Raw genomic sequence first — 18,139 nt, 5'->3', positions numbered from 1 at the left:
GTGAAGAGGGGAAGATACCAGCTGTCATTACGACTTTGCAAGCCTCCTTGTTTTTGCCCTTATTCAGATTCCTTAAATACCTTCAGGAAAAAGTGTGGACAACTCTCTTGCTTAATCCATTCATTAAGTACTTGGAGAACTTTAAGCAGGGTAACTTTGCAATTTTACACTCAACAAAAATTTACCAGCAGCCTTCTGAGCATTCTTGGGGTTTGGATGTGATTAATGGACTCGGTCCACTTTTTCTTCAAAATGTCTGGGATGATGTATTTGGTGCTTTTCTGGGTCCTTTTATTTTGCTCATCATGTTTCTGTTCTGTGAGGCATAGACTTGCATAGACTTGCTGGGAGTTATTCCCGTGGGTATCCTTTACCCCAGTTACAGAGCAGTGATGAGGATCTGTAGTCAACATTCCAGGCTTTCTCTGGCATTCTCTGTTGAGGCCAGTGGTCCTTGAAGCCTTTAATCTTTGGGGTGGTTTGTCATTATAAAACAGCGATGTTACCCTCACCTGCGGCAGATGGGCTCTACTAACACTTGTCTACCCTGAAAATGTTGGAACCTGCCTTTCCTTATCACATGGAGCCTTCAGGGGCACTTTATTTTCCTTTCTGGCAAAGAATTCTCCAGTAGACTGGCTACAGGTGCTCTTCTCCACAGGTAGCATGCTTTGCTTCTCTAATATTAAACAGAACAGCAACGTTCACATGGGCACACTCTTACTGTCCCTTTCCACCGAGCTGATTTTCCCTCGCTGCCTTTACTTCTGAACCCACTGCAGCTTGGCATGCATATCTACATTCTGCTCAAGTGGCCATCTTCAGAGTCTGCCACCACTGGGTCCAGACTCAGATGCCAAGATACCTATCCCCACCCCCCACTGTCTTTTGTTTCCTTTGCTCTTTTGGGGCCTCTCTGGAGCTCTGGAACTGTTCATTACCCTTTATGTGTTTTCCTTCTCTGGGTTCTGTTCCAGTCTTTATTTTTTTGTGTGTTAGTAAGCTTTTCTCCAACCCCGCCCTATATATGTTGGTATTCCTTTAGCCTTTTTCTCATTCTGTCCTTGCGTGACACACAAAGTGGCTTCAGCTCCCACCTGCGTGCCGATGGCTTAAATCTAGATCTTTAGCCCAGACCCTGCCTTGTGCTTCAGACCCATCTATCTTACTTCCACAGACATCTCAGATGTCATATGGCCAAGACAGACTGTCCTCTTCTTCTAACCTTTCCTTTCCTTCTCTTTCCCTTTCTTGGAGAATGGCATGGCCATTTGTCAAAAGTGGACACCAGAGCTCATCCAGTGTCACTCCCTGTCCATCCGGCCTCCAAGATGGGTCAGTTCAGCCTCCTCTAGTCCCAGTCTTTCCCTCAGCCCCTGTGCTGCACCGCTGCCTGACAGCCTCTTTGATTTTCACTTCTGTTTTTCTTGAATCTGTCCCCTTCTCTTCCTGTGTGTCTCCACACCCACCGCCTTAGCCCCCACTGCCACCACTCTTCCCCTGCTCACCTGTAGTAGCCTCGTGGCAGACCCGCCTGTGTTTGTTCTGTGTTCTGTGACTCCTTCTTCACATGGCAGACCTGAGCAGGTCATTCCCCTGTATAGACATTGAAATGGCTGCCCCTGGCTCCGGGAATAGAAGCTCAAATCCTTGCCAGTTCCTGCCGCATGCTCCATGCCCCTCCCCGCCCCCCCCCCCCCCTGCATGGTTTGCCCCTGCTGACCTCGTCAGCTCGATCTCTTAACACATTCCACTGCGTTTTGTCTGTGCTGGCCTATCCGGTCTCCGACTTTATATGTACTGCTCCCCCTGTTTAGAACACTCTGCCCGCTTTCCTTCCTGCTCTTTACCTTGTTGATTCCTGTTTCATCATTTATATTCCATGTCAAACGACATTTCCCCGAGACCCTACCCTGTAACACCAGGTTTCTCCCTCCCTCCTCCCGTGAATACTGTCCTTTCTCCCTGTCTTCTTCCTACAGAGCACCACATGGTTTGTTACTCTGTTTATGGATGATTTCGTTATTTCCCTGACCAGACCATAAAATCCTGTCTGGATTGTCACTGTGTCATCCCCATCCCTCTCATGCTCGACACAGTGTCTTCATCTCAGGTGGCAGGTACGGTTGCGACTGAGTTCATCTCTAGGCTAGGTCAGACGCTGTGTCTTTGCTAGGGGGATTCCTTTCACATTGATGATGCTCCTGTGAGATCTAGATTTTATTGCTTAGACATATTTCTTCCTCTCTCTCGGCCTTTAGAGTGATGGGACTGGACTTCAGTATTACCCAGACAGAAAAGTATGTTACTTTTCTACCCATGGGCTTGGAGGTTGAAGGCTTTATTTATTTATTTTTTTTTAATTTTAAGATTTTATTAGAGCACGGTGAGGAAGAGAGGGTCCTGCTGAGCACAGAGCAGCCCAGTGTGGGGCTCCGCAAGACGATGGCCTGAGCCGAAGTCAGACGCTGAACAGACTGAGCTACCCAGGTGCCCCCAGAGGCTCTTTCATTGGCTCAAACCAACTTCTAGTAAAGGTGTCAAATTTTCAGGACATACTCAGATGGCTTGTAAGAGGATGGATCTTTGTATCCCATTGGCACTTTTCTTTTTCTTCCGTTCTGCATGGCTTTTCTGAATATGTATGTCAGGAAGACTAAGGACTGCTTATAACACAAAAACGTGGGAGTGGTGGTGGTTCTTTTCCCCCTGAGATGTGCTGATTCACACTGAACAGTTTAGCGTGTACCTGGTCTCATTCAGATCTGGCATCACCTCTGGTGCAGGCAGGGTGTCCGTTCCCATCCTAAATGTAAGGATGCCTCGTTCAGCAAGGTGTTCTGTGGTGCACCACAGGCAAGTGGTAGAATAGGATTTGAACTTGGATTTTCTGATTCCATATTTTCCATCACAGCAACCTCCTGGTGGGAGAGAGGCGATATACCCTTAGTCTTTTGGAGGAGCCAGGAAACGTTATTTCCCTCCTGGTTTTCTTTCTTTCTTTCTTTCTTTCTTTCTTTCTTTTTTTTTTTTTGCTTATGGAAAGAAATTGCTCTTTTCATTCCTCGTAGAGAAAACTATATCCAGTTGCAGTGCAGTAGTCTACACGCTGCCTTGCCCCAGGCAGACCCACTAGCACTTAAAATTATAATAAATATTGCCTAAAATTATTCCATGTGGGAACTGTCCTTTGCCTTTCTACCCTTTGCTTCTTAGCTGCCCTCCAGGAAGACTTGATTCTGTCAGCAATTGGCTCAGAAGGAGAAACGATTGGAAGGCCTGCATATCTGATGTTTGCACAACATCGGTAACCTGGTTTTCCATAAAAATGGTTGTTAAGGAGGCCAGCTTGTGGGGGCTTTGTTATTTGCATAAAACTTAGATTTTTTGACATTTGACTTAAAAAAAAACCCAAAACTCATTTACTTTTTTGAAAGAGAGCACGAATGGAGGGGAGGGGCCGAGGGAGAGGGAGAGAAAGAATCCTAAGCAGGCTCCACGTTCCATTTGGAGCCAGATGTGGGGCTCAGTCGCACAACCCTGAGATCATGACCTGAGCTGAAATCAAAAGCCGGACGCTTAACTAGCTGAGCCACCAAGGCGCCCCAAAGAAAAATACTTAACTATAAATAGTAAATAGTTCTTCTTGTACTAGTATCATGGTTTTACCTGGTTTTATGTAATGAGGGACCCGTGGTATGCATGTAAGCATTTTTGGAGGACCCAGGTACATTTTTAAAATAAATCTCTCTCTCTCTTTGGAGGACCCAGGTGCATTCTTAAATCTTTCCCTTGCGGGGCTCAGACTCATGACTGAGATCAAGACCTGAGCCGAGATCAAGAGTCGGACACTAGGGGCGCCTGGATGGCTCAGTGGTTTAAGCCTCTGTCTTCAGCTCAGGTCATGATCTCAGGGTCCTGGGATTGAGCCCCACTTCGGGCTCTCCGCTCAGCGGGGAGCCTGCTTCCCCCTCTCTCTCTGCCTGCCTCTCTGCCTACTTGTGATCTCTATCAAATAAATAAATAAAAATCTTAAAAAAAAAAAAAAGAGTCGGACACTAAACTGACTGAGCCACCCAGATGCCCCAAAATAAATCCTTTTTAAAGCATTTTATGGACATCCGTTAAACCGTAAATATTTAGCTTTATGATTACATTAAAGTTGGGAAATTTGCCCAGTCCTAAAATTCACTTTTTTTGTTTCATTTTTATTAATTTTCATTATATATAGACACTGTCTTTTTATTCTTCTTCTCTTGCTTCTGCAAATCCCTGTCAGAAGGGAGTTTCTGGGGCACATGGGTGGCTCAGTTGGTTAAGCGACTGCCTTTGGCTCAGGTCATAAGCCTGGAGTCCCAGGATGGAGTCCTGCATCAGGCCCCTTGCTTGGCAGGAGTCTGCTTCTCCCTTTGACCCTCCCCTTTCTCATGCTCTCTCTCTCTCTCTCTCAAATAAATAAGTAAAATCTTTAAAGAAAAAAAAAAGGGGGAGATTTTGCTGTAGCAATAGAAGCTCCCTTGAACCTTTTGTGTAGAGGGTCTGCTGGGGAGAAAGAAATACCCTGAAGACACATTGTGGTATAGTTCCAAGTTTGTGAAGCCCCTTCCCATTTGACTTCTCCAATGGATGGGTTGGATCGCTCAGAGAACATTCCTCTAATTGTAGCCATTTTGTCATTTTCCCTTCTGGGAAATACTTTGTGTTTACCTTTTTTATGGGTTTAGTAATGGAGACGAGAGGCCGTGAGCACTGGAGCTGGAGCCACAACTTCCTCCTTTTCTTCTGTCTTCCCCAGCATCTTACTCAGCAGCTCCAACCCTGCTGCGACACCCTAGAATGTATCATTTTGAAATGTTGCAGCTGCCACTGAGTCATGTGGGAGCGGGGAGCTGGCTGGGGGAGAGGTGCCCATCACTTACGGCTTTTTCTTCCTGCGTAGATTCTTGAAGAGAGGTTAAGAACGGCATTCTCAATTTCAGTCTGAAGATGTCTGTGTTTTCCCTAAAAAAACGACGGAAAGAAAGAGAAGTGTTGTAGTTTAAGTAGAGGCTGTGATTTCTAAGTGTAGCTCCTCTGAGCTTTATTGGCGAGAAGTAATAAGCCTCCTGGCTGGATGAAGAGGTCTGACTTCAGGGTGTGAAATCATTTTAGGGTGAGGGGCAGCTTCCCCTTTCTGCATGGCTCTCAGTCTTCATGTGATGAAGCAGTTCTTTGACTTAAATTCGGTATGGTGGGTCACCTTTAAAACAGGGCCCTTCGGGACGCCTGGGTGGCTCAGTTGGTTGGACGACTGCCTTCGGCTCAGGTCATGATCCTGGAGTCCCGGGATCGAGTCCCGCATCGGGCTCCCAGCTCCATGGGGAGTCTGCTTCTCTCTCTGACCCCTTCTCCTCGTTCATGCTCTCTCTCACTGTCTCTCTCTCAAGTAAATAAATAAAATCTTTAAAAAAAAAAAAAAAAACAGGGCCCTTCATAAACTTCTTCGTGCATAATAACCCTTTATGACTCTTAATTGGGAGTAGCTGAGCAGTGGGTGGTTTTTATATACCATATGTCCTATAGCTCAACCGGGCCAGATAAAGGAAAACATTGGTCTTGATACTGGAAATCTTGTCTCATCAAATCAAGCCCTTGCCTGTGATGTTCTTTCTAACTTAATTTTTCTTACATAAATACTTCCTGGCCAGAAAAAAAAATAGATCTGACAATGTTTACATTTTGATCAGTATTTCTTATAGGAGTTGGTTAGAGGAGAAGCTTATAATTTTGTTTTGAAAATGAAATTCCTGTAGAAAGGTCACCACAGTGTCAGTCCCTGTCATTTCTAACCCTCTTATCTCAGAGCTCATCTGCAGCATGTCAGGTCTGGCCAGCTGCTCTTAACCAAAAAAGGCAAAGAATGTGGAGGGCTTGCTCCCTTCAGCCGGTTGTCTCAGTGCTCCATGATGGTCTGTGTTCGCACAGTGTCAGCTGGATCCACAGGAAGCAGGGGGTGTTGGACGCGTTTTCTGCTGCAAGTTCAGAGAGTCTGTGGGGCAGGATTCCAGAGCTTTGCCAGGACCATAAATCCTAGGCATTATCTCAGAACTGCACACTGGGCCTCACCCTCTGCGTTTTAAACATTTCTTGGCAGTCACATAAACCCAGGCAGTTTATCACAGGTGCCCATTTCCCTCTCCCCTTCTCAAGGATCCTGACACAGAAGGTAGCAGCAGCAAGTCTGATAGAACTATCGCCTGTTTCACGGCTCCCTGCAGTCTCTCGTGGGAGAGGTAGGGTTTGCTGCGGTAGGTGCGTGCAGCCGAGTGGTAGCCCGGCCCCTCGTCTCTGCCACCAACCTCGTATAGATTATGCACGAGCAGGAAAAGACTAGCCACAGGACCACTTGGATTTGCCTTCTCTCCTCTTGCTGAAGATAGGTAGTGGGGGAACGGCAAGTATCTGAAGACAAGAGTACAAAGAGGAGCCATGGTGAATTGTGATGGAGAGGAAGAAAGAGAGAGGGAGAAGGCCGGGCAGCCCCGCCATCCTACTGATAGAAATCGTGCAGGTCCCGATCTTGCGCATTCCTCTCCCAGGCGGGGTAGCGTTGACTGTTAGAGTAAAGGCTTAGTCCTCTATTGCACACAAGTGTCAGGTATTTTAAACAAGGAGCATGTGACCGCCTTGCCACATCATTTCTCTGGCTGAGTGGTACTCGATGTACTAAAGAGGTTGTGGGATATAGTGTACTTAAATGAGTCAGAAGACTTTGAACAGGTCTCATCACGTTGATTTTAGTGATACCATGAAAAGAAGCTGGATTTCTGCTGAGGGCACAGTTTATAACCTTGTGCCAGCAGAGCTTGTGGACCAAACTTTTGTTAGAAGACAGACTGGTAGGTTGAGAAGAAAGATTCTTAGGTTCTCATGATCTCTCTCCCCTGCCTGTCCTGAACCAAAGAGAAAAACTGGGAAGGCAGCTTGTGGGGAAGGAAGTGCCACTGCCTGACCAGTGAGGGTCTGGGAGCAGGAAAGGTGGAAGGCGAGTGAGAGCTGGAATTGTGTTGGGGGATAGTTTTGTTTGGATTCAATCTTGATTTTTCTTGTTTGTCTGTGGTGACATTTATAGATGACTTTGGGAAAAAAATATTAATATATTAAATTAATATATTTAAAAAAAAAAAAAAGACGGGTTGGAGATCAGAGTCTGTTACTACCTGATCTATTTAGGGGACTTTAAAATTACTATCATTATTCAGTTTGACCTAGTCAGAGTTTGCCATGAATTCTTACCTACTTGTTTCTCCTCAAAGCATTAAACTAGGTCATTCAGCTATCTCAGCTAAGCCAGCTGCATGTTTTAACAGTTTTCAAGGCGATCTTCACCTGTATTTGGATGTTCAGAATTACCCTTGCTGATGCATTTAGACCTCTTGGCTTATATTTTAGGGCAGTTTTAGGTTCACAGCAAAATAAGAGGAAGGTACAGAGATTTCCCATATACTCCCCCCCCCATCTCCCCAGCCCCCCACCAGTGTGGTGCATTTGCTGCCATTGATGAACCTCTGCTGATACGTCCTAATCACCCAGTGTCCATACTGTAGGGCTCACTCTTGGTGTCATATGTTCTGTGGGTTTGGACAAATGTATGACAGTATGTGTCCATCATTATAGTATTTTCACTACCCTAAAAATTCTGTGTGCTTGGCCTGTGCATCCCCACAACTCCTATCTCCATAGTTTTGCCTTCTGCAGAATGACATATAGTTGGGCTCATACAGTATGTGGCCTTCTCAGATTAGCCTCTTTCACTTAGGAATATGCATTTAACATTTATCCATGTCTTTTCATGACTTGATAAAGCTCTCCTTTTTAATGCCACAAAATTGTTTGGATGTACTGGAGTTTATTAATCGGTTCACCTACTAAAGAGCTTCGGGTGCTTCTTAGTTTTGGCAGTTATGGAAAATGTCGCTACAAACATTTAAGTGGTGGTTTTTGTGTGGTGCAGGTTTTTAACTCCTTTGGAGTTAAACACCAATGAGCATGATTGCTGGATTGTATGGTAAGAGTAGGTTTAGTTTTGTAAGAAACCACCAGACTGTCTTCCAGAATAGTTGTACCATTTCGTAGCTCCACCAGAATGTATGAGAGTCCCTCTTGCACCACTTCTTGTTGGCATTTGGTGGCATCAGTGTTCGGGTTTTGGTCATCCTAATAGATGTGTGGTGGTATCTGGTTTTAATTTGCATTCCTCTGATAACACATGTTGTCTTTTATAAAAACATTCTCTCCTGGTTTGTGTCTTGTCATTTTCATTCTGTTGACAGTGTCTTTTGCAAAGCAGAAAATTTTAGTACCGTCTAGCTTTGGTGTGTTCCTTCATGGGTCAGGCCTTTGGTGTTGTATCTTAAAAGTCATCACCAGACCAAAGATCATCTAGATTGACTTCTCCTGTTCTCTAGGAGTTTTATAGTTTTGTGTTTTCCATTTAGGCCAGTGATTCATTTTGAGTTAATTTTTGTAAAGGTATAAGATTTGTGTCTAGATTTGGTGTTTTGCATGTGAGTGTCCAGTTGTTCCAACTTTTTTGTTGAAAACACTCTGCTGTATTGCCTTTGTCTCCTTTGGCAGAGATCAGTTGACTGTATTGATGTGGGTGCATTTCTGGACTCTGTGTTCTGTTGCATTGATCTATTTGTTCTCGGGGCAGTATCACATTGTCTTGATTACTGTAGCGTCATAGTAAGTCTTGGAGTTGAATGTTGTCAGACTTTGTTCTTCTCTTTCAATATTGTGTTGACAATTTTGAGTCTTTTGCCTCTTCATGTAAATTTCAGAAGCACTTTGTCTGTATTCACAAAATGGCTTGCTGTGCTTTTGACTGTGACTACACTGAATCTGTAGATCAAGTTGGGAAGAACTGACGTCTTTATAATATTGAGGCTTCCTATTCATGAACATGGAATATCTCCCATTTATTTAGTTCTTGTTTGTATCAGAGTCTTGTAGTTTTCCTCATATGGGTCTTGTACATATTTTGTTAGATTTACACCTGATTAGTATTTCATTGTCTTGTCTGCTAATGTAAACTCCCTGCTTTTTAATCTTTTTCATTGACAGTCCTACTTTCGTCCTTTCTGTAGTGATGTCCTCCTCCTAGGTTCATGCACCTGCTCTGAAAGTAGAAATCCCTGTGGAAAGAGTAGCCCAGTGGCATGAGGAGGTGTGTACGGGATTTATCAGCGTTTAGACTGGCCCAGAGAGGTGACTTTGATGGGGAACATGTTTCCTTTAAAATTAAAATGAAGTTTCTTTGATGATATTTAGGATATAATTGCAGCCTCCCTCTTCCCAACCTCCCGACCTCCAGACAGGAACAAATGGTGTTTGTTTGTTTGTTTGTTTGTTTGTTTTTAAAAGATTGCCTAGGAGAAGATTATTTGAACTTAAGGTGGTATCTAATGAGATCACCTGCCTTCCCTTTTAAACTCAGATGGACTTGCTAAGTTAGTGTGAGCGTAACTCCAGAGTCCAGAGCCTTGGATTCTGATCCCCGGTCCGTTCATGATCTTCAGACTGTTCTTAAGGAATGCCTTCACTTGAAGTCCTGTGTAGCTGCCAGGAGTGATGGCTCCAAGTCAGGGTGGTTTTTGTCTCTCACATTTGGTCAGAGGATTTGGGTAGAGAGCAAGGGATAACTATTTAGTAACTATTTTTCCTTTTTTGTACATAGAATCAGGAGAAGTTTATTAAGTGAATCCATGTTCAGTAATAGAGAATTAGTCTTCTCTGTTAATTTCCCTTGAAGTATAAAAAACCAAAGGAAAAAAATGTTTGCAGAGGAAAGAACAAGGAAATCTTGACATTTTAGATCCTCAGACCTGAAAGTGGTTACCAGTTTCAAGAATGAAAGCTGATTACTTAATGTGACGTGCTTGGAATGTTATGTTTTATGTATTGTTAATTTATTGGGCAACTATTGGACACCTACTGTTTCCAGGGTACTGCTGGTCATGGTGGATGATGGGTAAAGCAGTTGGGTTTGGTCTTAGCCTCCTGAAGCTCACTAATTTGATGGGGGTATCATCATAATTTATGTCAGCCATTATTTTAGTTGCGTTAGGTCTACAAAGGAAAGAAATGGGATGCCAGGAGAGCTCACTTTCTGCCCCTGTCTCTTCATCCCATGGCTGTGTGAGCAGCTCTCATTTTAGGTGGAAGCCTTGACTGCTGGCACTAATGTAGCCACAGAGCCTCCCTGCCTGTGCTTCCATATCTCTTCTCCCTGTCCTCGCCTGGACTTTGTCTACAGATTGACCTCTTCATTTAACCTGTTTCCTGTCTTATCACTCTTCCCGGGAGTGCTTAAGCATATGCCCTCAAACTCTCTGCCTCTGTAAGTGTGTAGAACATATCTGGTACAAAGGAATCTAGAACTTGAAGAACAATCTTGTGAGTGGGCCAGTTCCTTCACTTTCAGATAAGGAAGGTGAGGACAAAGGAAGCGGAAGGCCACACCTACAATCACAGAGCAAGTTACAGCCAGAGCCAAAACTAACCCAGTCTTTGCCTCATAGCCTGTTCTGTGGGCTTTTGTTACATGCCTGCAGGAGAGGCTTTAGTCCACAGGGATCCATTCTCAGGACCTTTCTGTCTCTGTGGAAAGACTGAGGAGGGTGACACAGCTGTTTTTAAGGGAAAAAACCAGCCCCAAGAGGGGCCATAAACACCTCACAAGGCTCAGAGTTGTTACTGCAGCCAGATTTACCAAGGGTGCCTTTCGCTGGGAGGAAAGAAAATAGTGCACCAGGTTCCTGTCATCAGGGAAGTCCTGTTTTAGAGGAGCCGAGGAGTCTAACCTGTGTGAAGAGAGCACCTCAGAGCAGCCTGTTCGGGGCTCAGACGCACCGCTGCGCGCGGGAGAGCTCCAGAACCGGTCTTCTGGATGAGGAGGAAAGCTTTTCCTGGGGAGACAGGGAGGCAGAACTTCCCTGAGACCAGGAGAAGAAAGATCCCCCTCCAGGCTTGAGGGGAACCCCAAACCAATGGCGTACGCAGGCAGCGGCCTGTGCACAGGGGATTGGGAAGCTACAGGAAATACATGCAGGCGGGAGCTATTCTTAGCAGATCTGGAGCTCTGAGCAGTCACAGAGAGAGTATGGTGCCCCACTTCTCTTTCTTACGGAAGTAGCTTGATGAAAGCTGGCCTTCCAGAAGATAAGCCTGGCATGTTTGGGGGAGCCTCGCAGAAGGCCTCCTCTGGGCCTCGCTGCAGTTGCTCAGGCGTGGAATGACGAAGTCCTGGACGCAGGCAGTGGCAGTGGGGATTCGAGCTTCTGTGGTGCTCGCTGATACTGGATTACTCTCTCAGTTTAACGCTAAGTATTGCTTTATATCGAGTTTTCTAGGGGTGTCTAGGTGGAACCCTCAAGATCATTGGAAAGCCTGAGAATCTGTATTTTATTTTATAAGGTGTTTTGAAATAGATAAGAACCAATTAAGAGAATGCAAATACAAAGTGTCACTGTTTTTCCTTCCAAATATCATTTAATTCACTGTTGCCGTTATTGAACTCTGCTTTCCTTTTTTATGTCGAGTTTTTTTCCTTTTTAGAACCCAAACACTGTAGTTTGGCTGAAGCGGGGAGGGGTGGTCTGCTGGGAGGAACGTAGAGCAAGAAGCTGAGAGTATCTCTATTGGCTCCCTAAGCCGGGCCATCAGCACACACGGACTTAACCGCATTGCTTCTCTTTGCCTCCTTAGGAATATAAACAGAAGCTTGCTCGGGTCACCCAGGTCCGCAAGGAACTGAAGTCCCATATTCAGAGTTTGCCAGACCTCTCATTGCTGCCCAACGTCACGGGAGGCTTGGCCCCGCTGCCCTCTGCTGGTGACCTGTTTTCAACTGACTAGGACAGGTGTCATGCCCCAGATCCCATCTCGACCAGCAGAAAGAAGAGGGCAAGTCATGGCTGGAAATAACCTTGTGGCCCCTGGTTCTGTCCCTCCATCCCGCTCCCGCAGCCTCAAGAACCACAGACTCTGATCCTCCTCTCCGTCCTCTCTAGAGCACAATTCAGAACAGTGGCGAGTGGAGTCCAGTTTAGATTCGTATGGGCAAGGAGTACAAGCTCTCCCACTTCATGTTTTCATGCCCCTGTTGGGTTTCCATTCTTAGCTCTCTCTTTACACTCAAGAAGTTACGAAAATCATGTGTCCTTCTGGAAGCGTTCAGAAGAATCTTGTTGCTCATGACAGCATTGTGTCATGAAAGCAACTTCTCTTTTCTGAGCTGGGCTTGTTCAAGTTCAGTCCGGGCCTCCACTGAAGGACTCGCGCTGGACTCATGGACTTTTCCTGGCTACCATCTACCCCAAAGGTTGGAGGCACAACCGTCAAGCAGCTTTGCCATAAAGAGTTTGCCAAATCTCATCCTTCCTTTCCCTTCCTTCTAGTGATGAGTAGTCAGAAGTGAGGTGCGCTTGTTTTGTGAGCAGACTAGGGCATCTAGCGGTAAGAGTTAAAGCTGATCTGGAACACAGCCACAGTTCAGAAACAAGAGTAACAGGGATCACAAGCATGAGTTAAAAGTAAGTTATTTGCTCCAGGTTCCTACAAACAACCTTCCAAGCCACCCACTGTCAGAGAAAACGCTCCTAAAAACCTGATCTTTTGTCCCTGATTGGTTGTGAAGGCAATTATTAGAAATGGCACTGGTGGGCCCCAAAAGCTTAAGACTTACTAAGAGTCTGGGCTCTGCACAGGTGTTGTTGCTTTTTCAACCCATGTCTTTCGGGGAGCAGGGCTCACACTAACATTTACTTCGCTGCGCGCGTGTCTGCAGTATGGTGAGTAAACTTGAGTATGTCCCTTGCGAATACGACACTGTGCCTGTTTGTGTGTGTGTGCGCGCGCCCCTGGCCACCGCACGCCCCTGTGCCCGGAAGAGGGAGGGGTCCTCTGATGGGCTGTCACGGGATAGCTCATCTCGGGCAGAGGAAGGGGGCAAGTCAGGGATTTTTAATTTGGGGTTTTAATTCCATTATCATGCCAGCTGACATTATGACTATATATCGTAGTCAGAGAGGATTTTTACCTTGCTTTTAGTGAAGGTTAGGCCTGCTAGCTGTAAATCATTCTGATTTGGCAGGCTTATTTTTGACATTGGAAAGGGCAGAAAACAATTTGCCCCAGTAGTATAATAGGAGTAGAGCCCAGAGGCTGAAATCCAGAAGCTGTAAGAAGGAATTCAGTGGTGGGGGCCACAGAATCTCCATTATTTTGAGTTGCTATTTTCAGGATTACCAAAAAGCCAATTACTTGTGGTTTTACATGTTAAACATGTCGAAACATAGCCTGTGTTTTAAACATGTGGCAGGCTTTCCTTTAAGAAGCTCTCCCGCCTGCCATGAAGTGAGAACGACGGAAAGTCGTAGCAGGTGTTCAGTTTAACTCTGTGTAGAACATAGTAGCATTTGAGCTGTGTTTTGGATTTGAATATGGACCGTGTGTTGTTTGCTTATTGACACTGCCTGTTGTCCTGTCATTATTAAATTAATGAGTCTCTGTAACTATAAAGTTTTTCTTCCCAGAGGCCATAGGGCAGTTAGGTGACCTTACTAAAATCGCAAGATCAAGTCTAGTCTTCGCTGTGTGTGCACATGCGCCCCACTCCCCATCTGGTGCGCTCTTTAGTCCCGCGTGTGAGCTTGCTTTGGAACGGACCCATCTCGGACATTCTCTGGCTTTCGCCGAGGAAGCGAAATTTTACTAGCCATGAATCAAAAGGGTATAGTAGATATTTGCTCTGATCAGCTAGATGAAAGTGTCGTAACGTGATGATTTCACCCACTGCTATGTTTTATCTGATTGAGTTTGACCAGCAATTGGTGCATAATGAATACAGCAAGAGCAAAAAATGAAACTGTAGCAATTATGTAAATGAATGTGTTGGCCTCCTAACACCTGTTACTAGTGGACTTCCTATGAGGAAGTTAGTTTGGGGCTTTGTTTTGTTTTTTAATGAAATACTTTTGTTTTTTAAATCTTAATTCTCCCCTTATCCTCCCCAACTGTGCTTATTCTTTTAATTTAAATGAACCTTTCTTCTCCTTGTATGTATGAGGTGATCTGGTGGGGTGGGGTGGGTGGTTTTGTTTTGTGTTTTTTCTTTCTTTAGGGCATCCATAGGCCTCAAAGGACCTTTCCTTTAGGTCATATTCCTCAGAAAGTCTTCATTCTTCTTTGTTTTGTTCTTTTTTTCTTAAAGAATATTTTTAAAGCTTAAATTTGTATATTAATTTAGGACTTTATTTAGAAGTATAGGCTGTCATTGGCGGCAGCAGTATATTCTGAAATGTCTCATAGATATATATTTTTGAATAAAGATGGTGTTGTTGAACGACATTGTGTGATGTTTCTTTTCCCTGCCTTGTTATAGAACACCCGCTGCTTTCCTCTAAGCAGCCAGTAATTAGGATCCACCAATAGGGATCGCGCTGTCTGCACAGAATCTTGTCCCTTAGGAGTTTTGTGACTGTTAGTGGCCCATAAATACTCGGCACTTACATAGTATTTTCTAGTTCTTTCCAGGGGCTTAATTAGCTTTAATTAGCCAATCCACACAGTGCCCCGGAGAGGTACCTCCATAGTTTTATCCTCATTGTACAGAAGTGGGAACCGATGGAGAGAGGTTAAATGACTTTTTCCCCAGTACCAGAGTCTCTGACAGATTCAGACTTGGAAGTTCTTTGATTTCAGCACTTTTGTTCACACTGCTGGGCCTCCAGAGAGAGATTTGATTTTGGCAATCCAATGAAAGCTGCTCTGAACAGTTAAAAAAAGAAGAAGAAATGTGAGGTAATCATTAATCCAGGTGGTATGTTCCTTTCTCTTTTTCTTTCACTCTCAGTGAAAGCACATTGGCTGAGCATCGTTGGCAAGAACTTGAAATAATGAAAAACAGTTTGAAAATACAGCCTTTCTAAATAACTGATCGGTTTGAAAGGCTGATTTTAATCTCTCCACTGGGTGATGGCAATATTGGCCAGAAAAAGTGGGGTTCCTCGTCTGGGAATACAAGAAGGCTGCAGTAGCTGTGGTCCTTCAAGACTAAAGTGCGGTTCAAGGCCAAGTCCAGAATCAGGGGAGTTGAAACCGTGCATTGCTGAAGTTCTGCCTTAAAATGTAAAGGTTGACTGTGACACATGAGTCTCAGGAGACAGAATCTCCTGTGTCCGCAGGTTTCATGGCCTACTTAATGCCTCCACTCCTACCTATAAATAGTAAGTCCATAATTCCTCGGGTTTAATTAGCACTTCAGGCTACAAAATATGACTGAAAGATTCTCAGCTGAAGATGGAACTGCCTAAGAGTTCATGAATCTGTCAAAATGCTTAACTTTTGTGATTAGAGTCGTTAACTCTCCCTGTGACCTTCCTGGGCCACGTGCTTCCCTCCCTGGGTCTCCGTTTTCTTATCTCTGAAACACGGTATTGCACTAAATTATTTCTGGGTTCTCTGCCAGCCCTAAAATCTTGGGGTGGTTGTGTTGCAGGAGAAAAGCGCAGGACTGAAGTCTGAGAACACTGAACGGCAAATCCTAGGTTCCCAGGAGCATTCGTTAGATAGGATAATAATACCACCACTCTGCTATATACAGTTGCTTTAAAAAAAGAAGGGTGCATATGCGGAACCCTGGAGACTGCCGTCTATAAGTATCAGAACATAAGACACAGGACCGGGACTAGGAAGATGGGAATAAAACACTGTTGACTGGACACAAATTAATCTGCATTTGGTGTAGTCGAGATCTTTAAGAAAAAGCTATTTTCCAGCCTATTTTCCAGTTTGCTGTCTTATTTTCTGCCAGAATCATTCATCTGGCTAAACTCATTTCTCATCACCACCTCCGTGGGGTTTTTCATTTAAAAATCATTCTTCCACTCTAAGGCACAGATTCAATTAAGAATCCATTATTCTCCTGTATAGTAGATTGGGATTTGCGTAGCTTCACGTAGTGTTGAAAGCCCAGTTGGTTCAATTTTTTAGACTCTGAAATAGTTATTTTGCATTAAAATTTAATTTCTACCACTGGTTGGATAAACATTAAAATTAGCAGTATGAATCAGAATTTATCCAATTTTTTTTTTTAAATACAAATCAGAGGCTACTGTGACAAGTGATGGCCTGCATCTGATCTCTCACTGTGATGACCTTGGCTGAGTCTCCCAGCCTTTACCTTAACCTTTAGCTTTAACCTTAGCTGCTGCTTAAAGGGAACGAATGGGGGTGGGGGGAGTTGACTTGAGTAACCTCTGAAGTCCTTTCCACCCAGGTTTTGAGAGCATTGCCTCCTCCCGAGAGTCTTACTAAAGCGCACACAATGCGCTCCGCAAATTTTTGGAACGCCAGTTATCTGTGTGAACTCTTAGTTGTAGAATTGTAAAATGGTTACGAACATACCTATTCGTAACTTCAAATGAGTTTTTTTTAAAAGGGCCTAGTGCCACGTCTGGGATAATAAATTAGGGGTTCAATAGTAGCTGTACTATGTTCAAGAATAATGTAGGTATTTAAACGCTCATACAACAAGATGTTAAAATAGATGGTTTTGGGAAGGCGGCGAGGAATCCCACATGCCTGTACCATATTCTGTGTTTACAATGGAGATGGTAAAACACCTGTAGCCCACTAAACTTTCTCACTCACGTGGAGGGTATAAAAGAGTCAGGAGTTAAGAGTTGAAGGTGGGGGACTTGGGGTGTGGATTTCTTGGAAGAGAGCCATTGGTGTTCTGAGTCCCCCAAGGGAGAGGGCTGCCAGCTGCCCCTTACTTACCTTCAGGCTAGGAAAGAGGGCTTCAGTGGAGCTTAATATGTGTTTCCTCTAGGGTGACAATCCAGTGCACAGGACAGACCCCTGCCTGGAAAAAAAACTAAAGGACAGGATGTCAGTAGGAAGGTGCTTTGATGATGGAGCAAGGGAGAGGTGCCTGGGTTGTGTGCAGCCCCTTCTAGAATTTGTTGGGCAAGGGATGCCTGTCTGTCTCCCAAGGACCAGATGTGGGCTCTGTATGCAAGAAAACTGACAAGGGGTCATCTCAGATCCTAACCAAGAGCGACAGTCCTCGCTCAGGTGTAGTGCTGAGGAGGAGAAAGCTGAGGGCTGGGGGTGTGCCTATAGAGAGAAAGAAATGTTAAGGAATGGGTACATGCAGTTGTGGGGCTTGGTAAGTCCCAAACCTGTAGGGCAGGCCAGCAGCTGGAGACCCAAGAAAGATCGGCATATGAGTCCAAAGGCTGTCTGCTGGCAGCACTTCTTGCTCAAGGGGAATGTCTGTCTGTTTTATTTATTAAGTCATGCAACTGATTGGATGAGGCCCACCCGTATAGAGGATCCTCCGATCTTTCCATTTAAGTGTTAATCTCATCCTAAACGCACCTTCATGAAAATACCCAGGATAATGCTTGACCAAAGAGCTGGGCTTTGTGGGCTAGCCCAGTTGATAACATAAAATTAACCATCACCCTTGCCGACACTTTATTTTCCATTTTAAAAATGATACCTATGTATCTGTCCTGGGGCTCCACAAGAAAGTAGCAGAAACCAGGTGGCTTAAAACAACAAATTTATTGTCTAACAGTTGTGAGATGTTTGCAGGCCCGTGCTCCTTCCAAATCCTCTGAGAGAGGCTCCTTCCTTGCCTCTTCCAGCTTCTGGTAGCTCCAGGCATTCCTTGGCTTGTGGCAACATAACTCTTATCCCTGCTTCTGTCTTCACATGGCCATATTACCCCTATGTCTTTGTCCAAATTTACCTCTTTTTAGGGCCCACCCTGATGACCTCAACTTGATTAAACCTGCAAGCCTTTATTTTTAAATGAGGTCACAGTCACAGATCCTGGGACTTAGGCTTTCAACCTATCTTTTTAAGGAGGGAACATAATTCAACCCATAATAGTAGCCATCCTGGTGGGTATGAAGTGATTTGCATTTTCCATTGGCTAATGGCAGCGAGCGTCTTTTCCTGTGCTTGTTGTCTTCTTTGGAGAAGTGTCTATTCACGTCCTTTGCCCATTTTTTTTTTTTTTTTAAGATTTTACTTATTTATTTGACAGCACAAGCAGGCAGAGTGGCAGGCAGAGGGAGAGGGA

The 18,139-nt window shown here is 44.6% G+C and overlaps 1 protein-coding gene across 1 annotated transcript in view; it reads left to right on the top strand.

Annotated features, from left to right (window-relative positions):
• RPRD1B (regulation of nuclear pre-mRNA domain containing 1B) overlaps positions 1 to 14,391 on the top strand; it is a 51,063-nt gene extending 36,672 nt beyond the window's left edge. Inside the window, exon 7 of the mRNA XM_059133249.1 lies at positions 11,749 to 14,391. Coding sequence (XP_058989232.1) covers positions 11,749 to 11,898 — 150 coding nt within the window. The 3' untranslated portion in view covers positions 11,899 to 14,391. The remainder of the gene's footprint in view (positions 1 to 11,748) is intronic.
• The last annotated feature ends 3,748 nt before the right edge of the window (positions 14,392 to 18,139 follow it).

The sequence above is a fragment of the Mustela lutreola genome, chromosome 9 (genome assembly GCF_030435805.1).
Source record: "Mustela lutreola isolate mMusLut2 chromosome 9, mMusLut2.pri, whole genome shotgun sequence".
In the NCBI taxonomy this organism is placed as follows: Eukaryota; Metazoa; Chordata; class Mammalia; order Carnivora; family Mustelidae; genus Mustela; species Mustela lutreola.
This window is presented reverse-complemented; position numbering and strand designations above follow the sequence as displayed.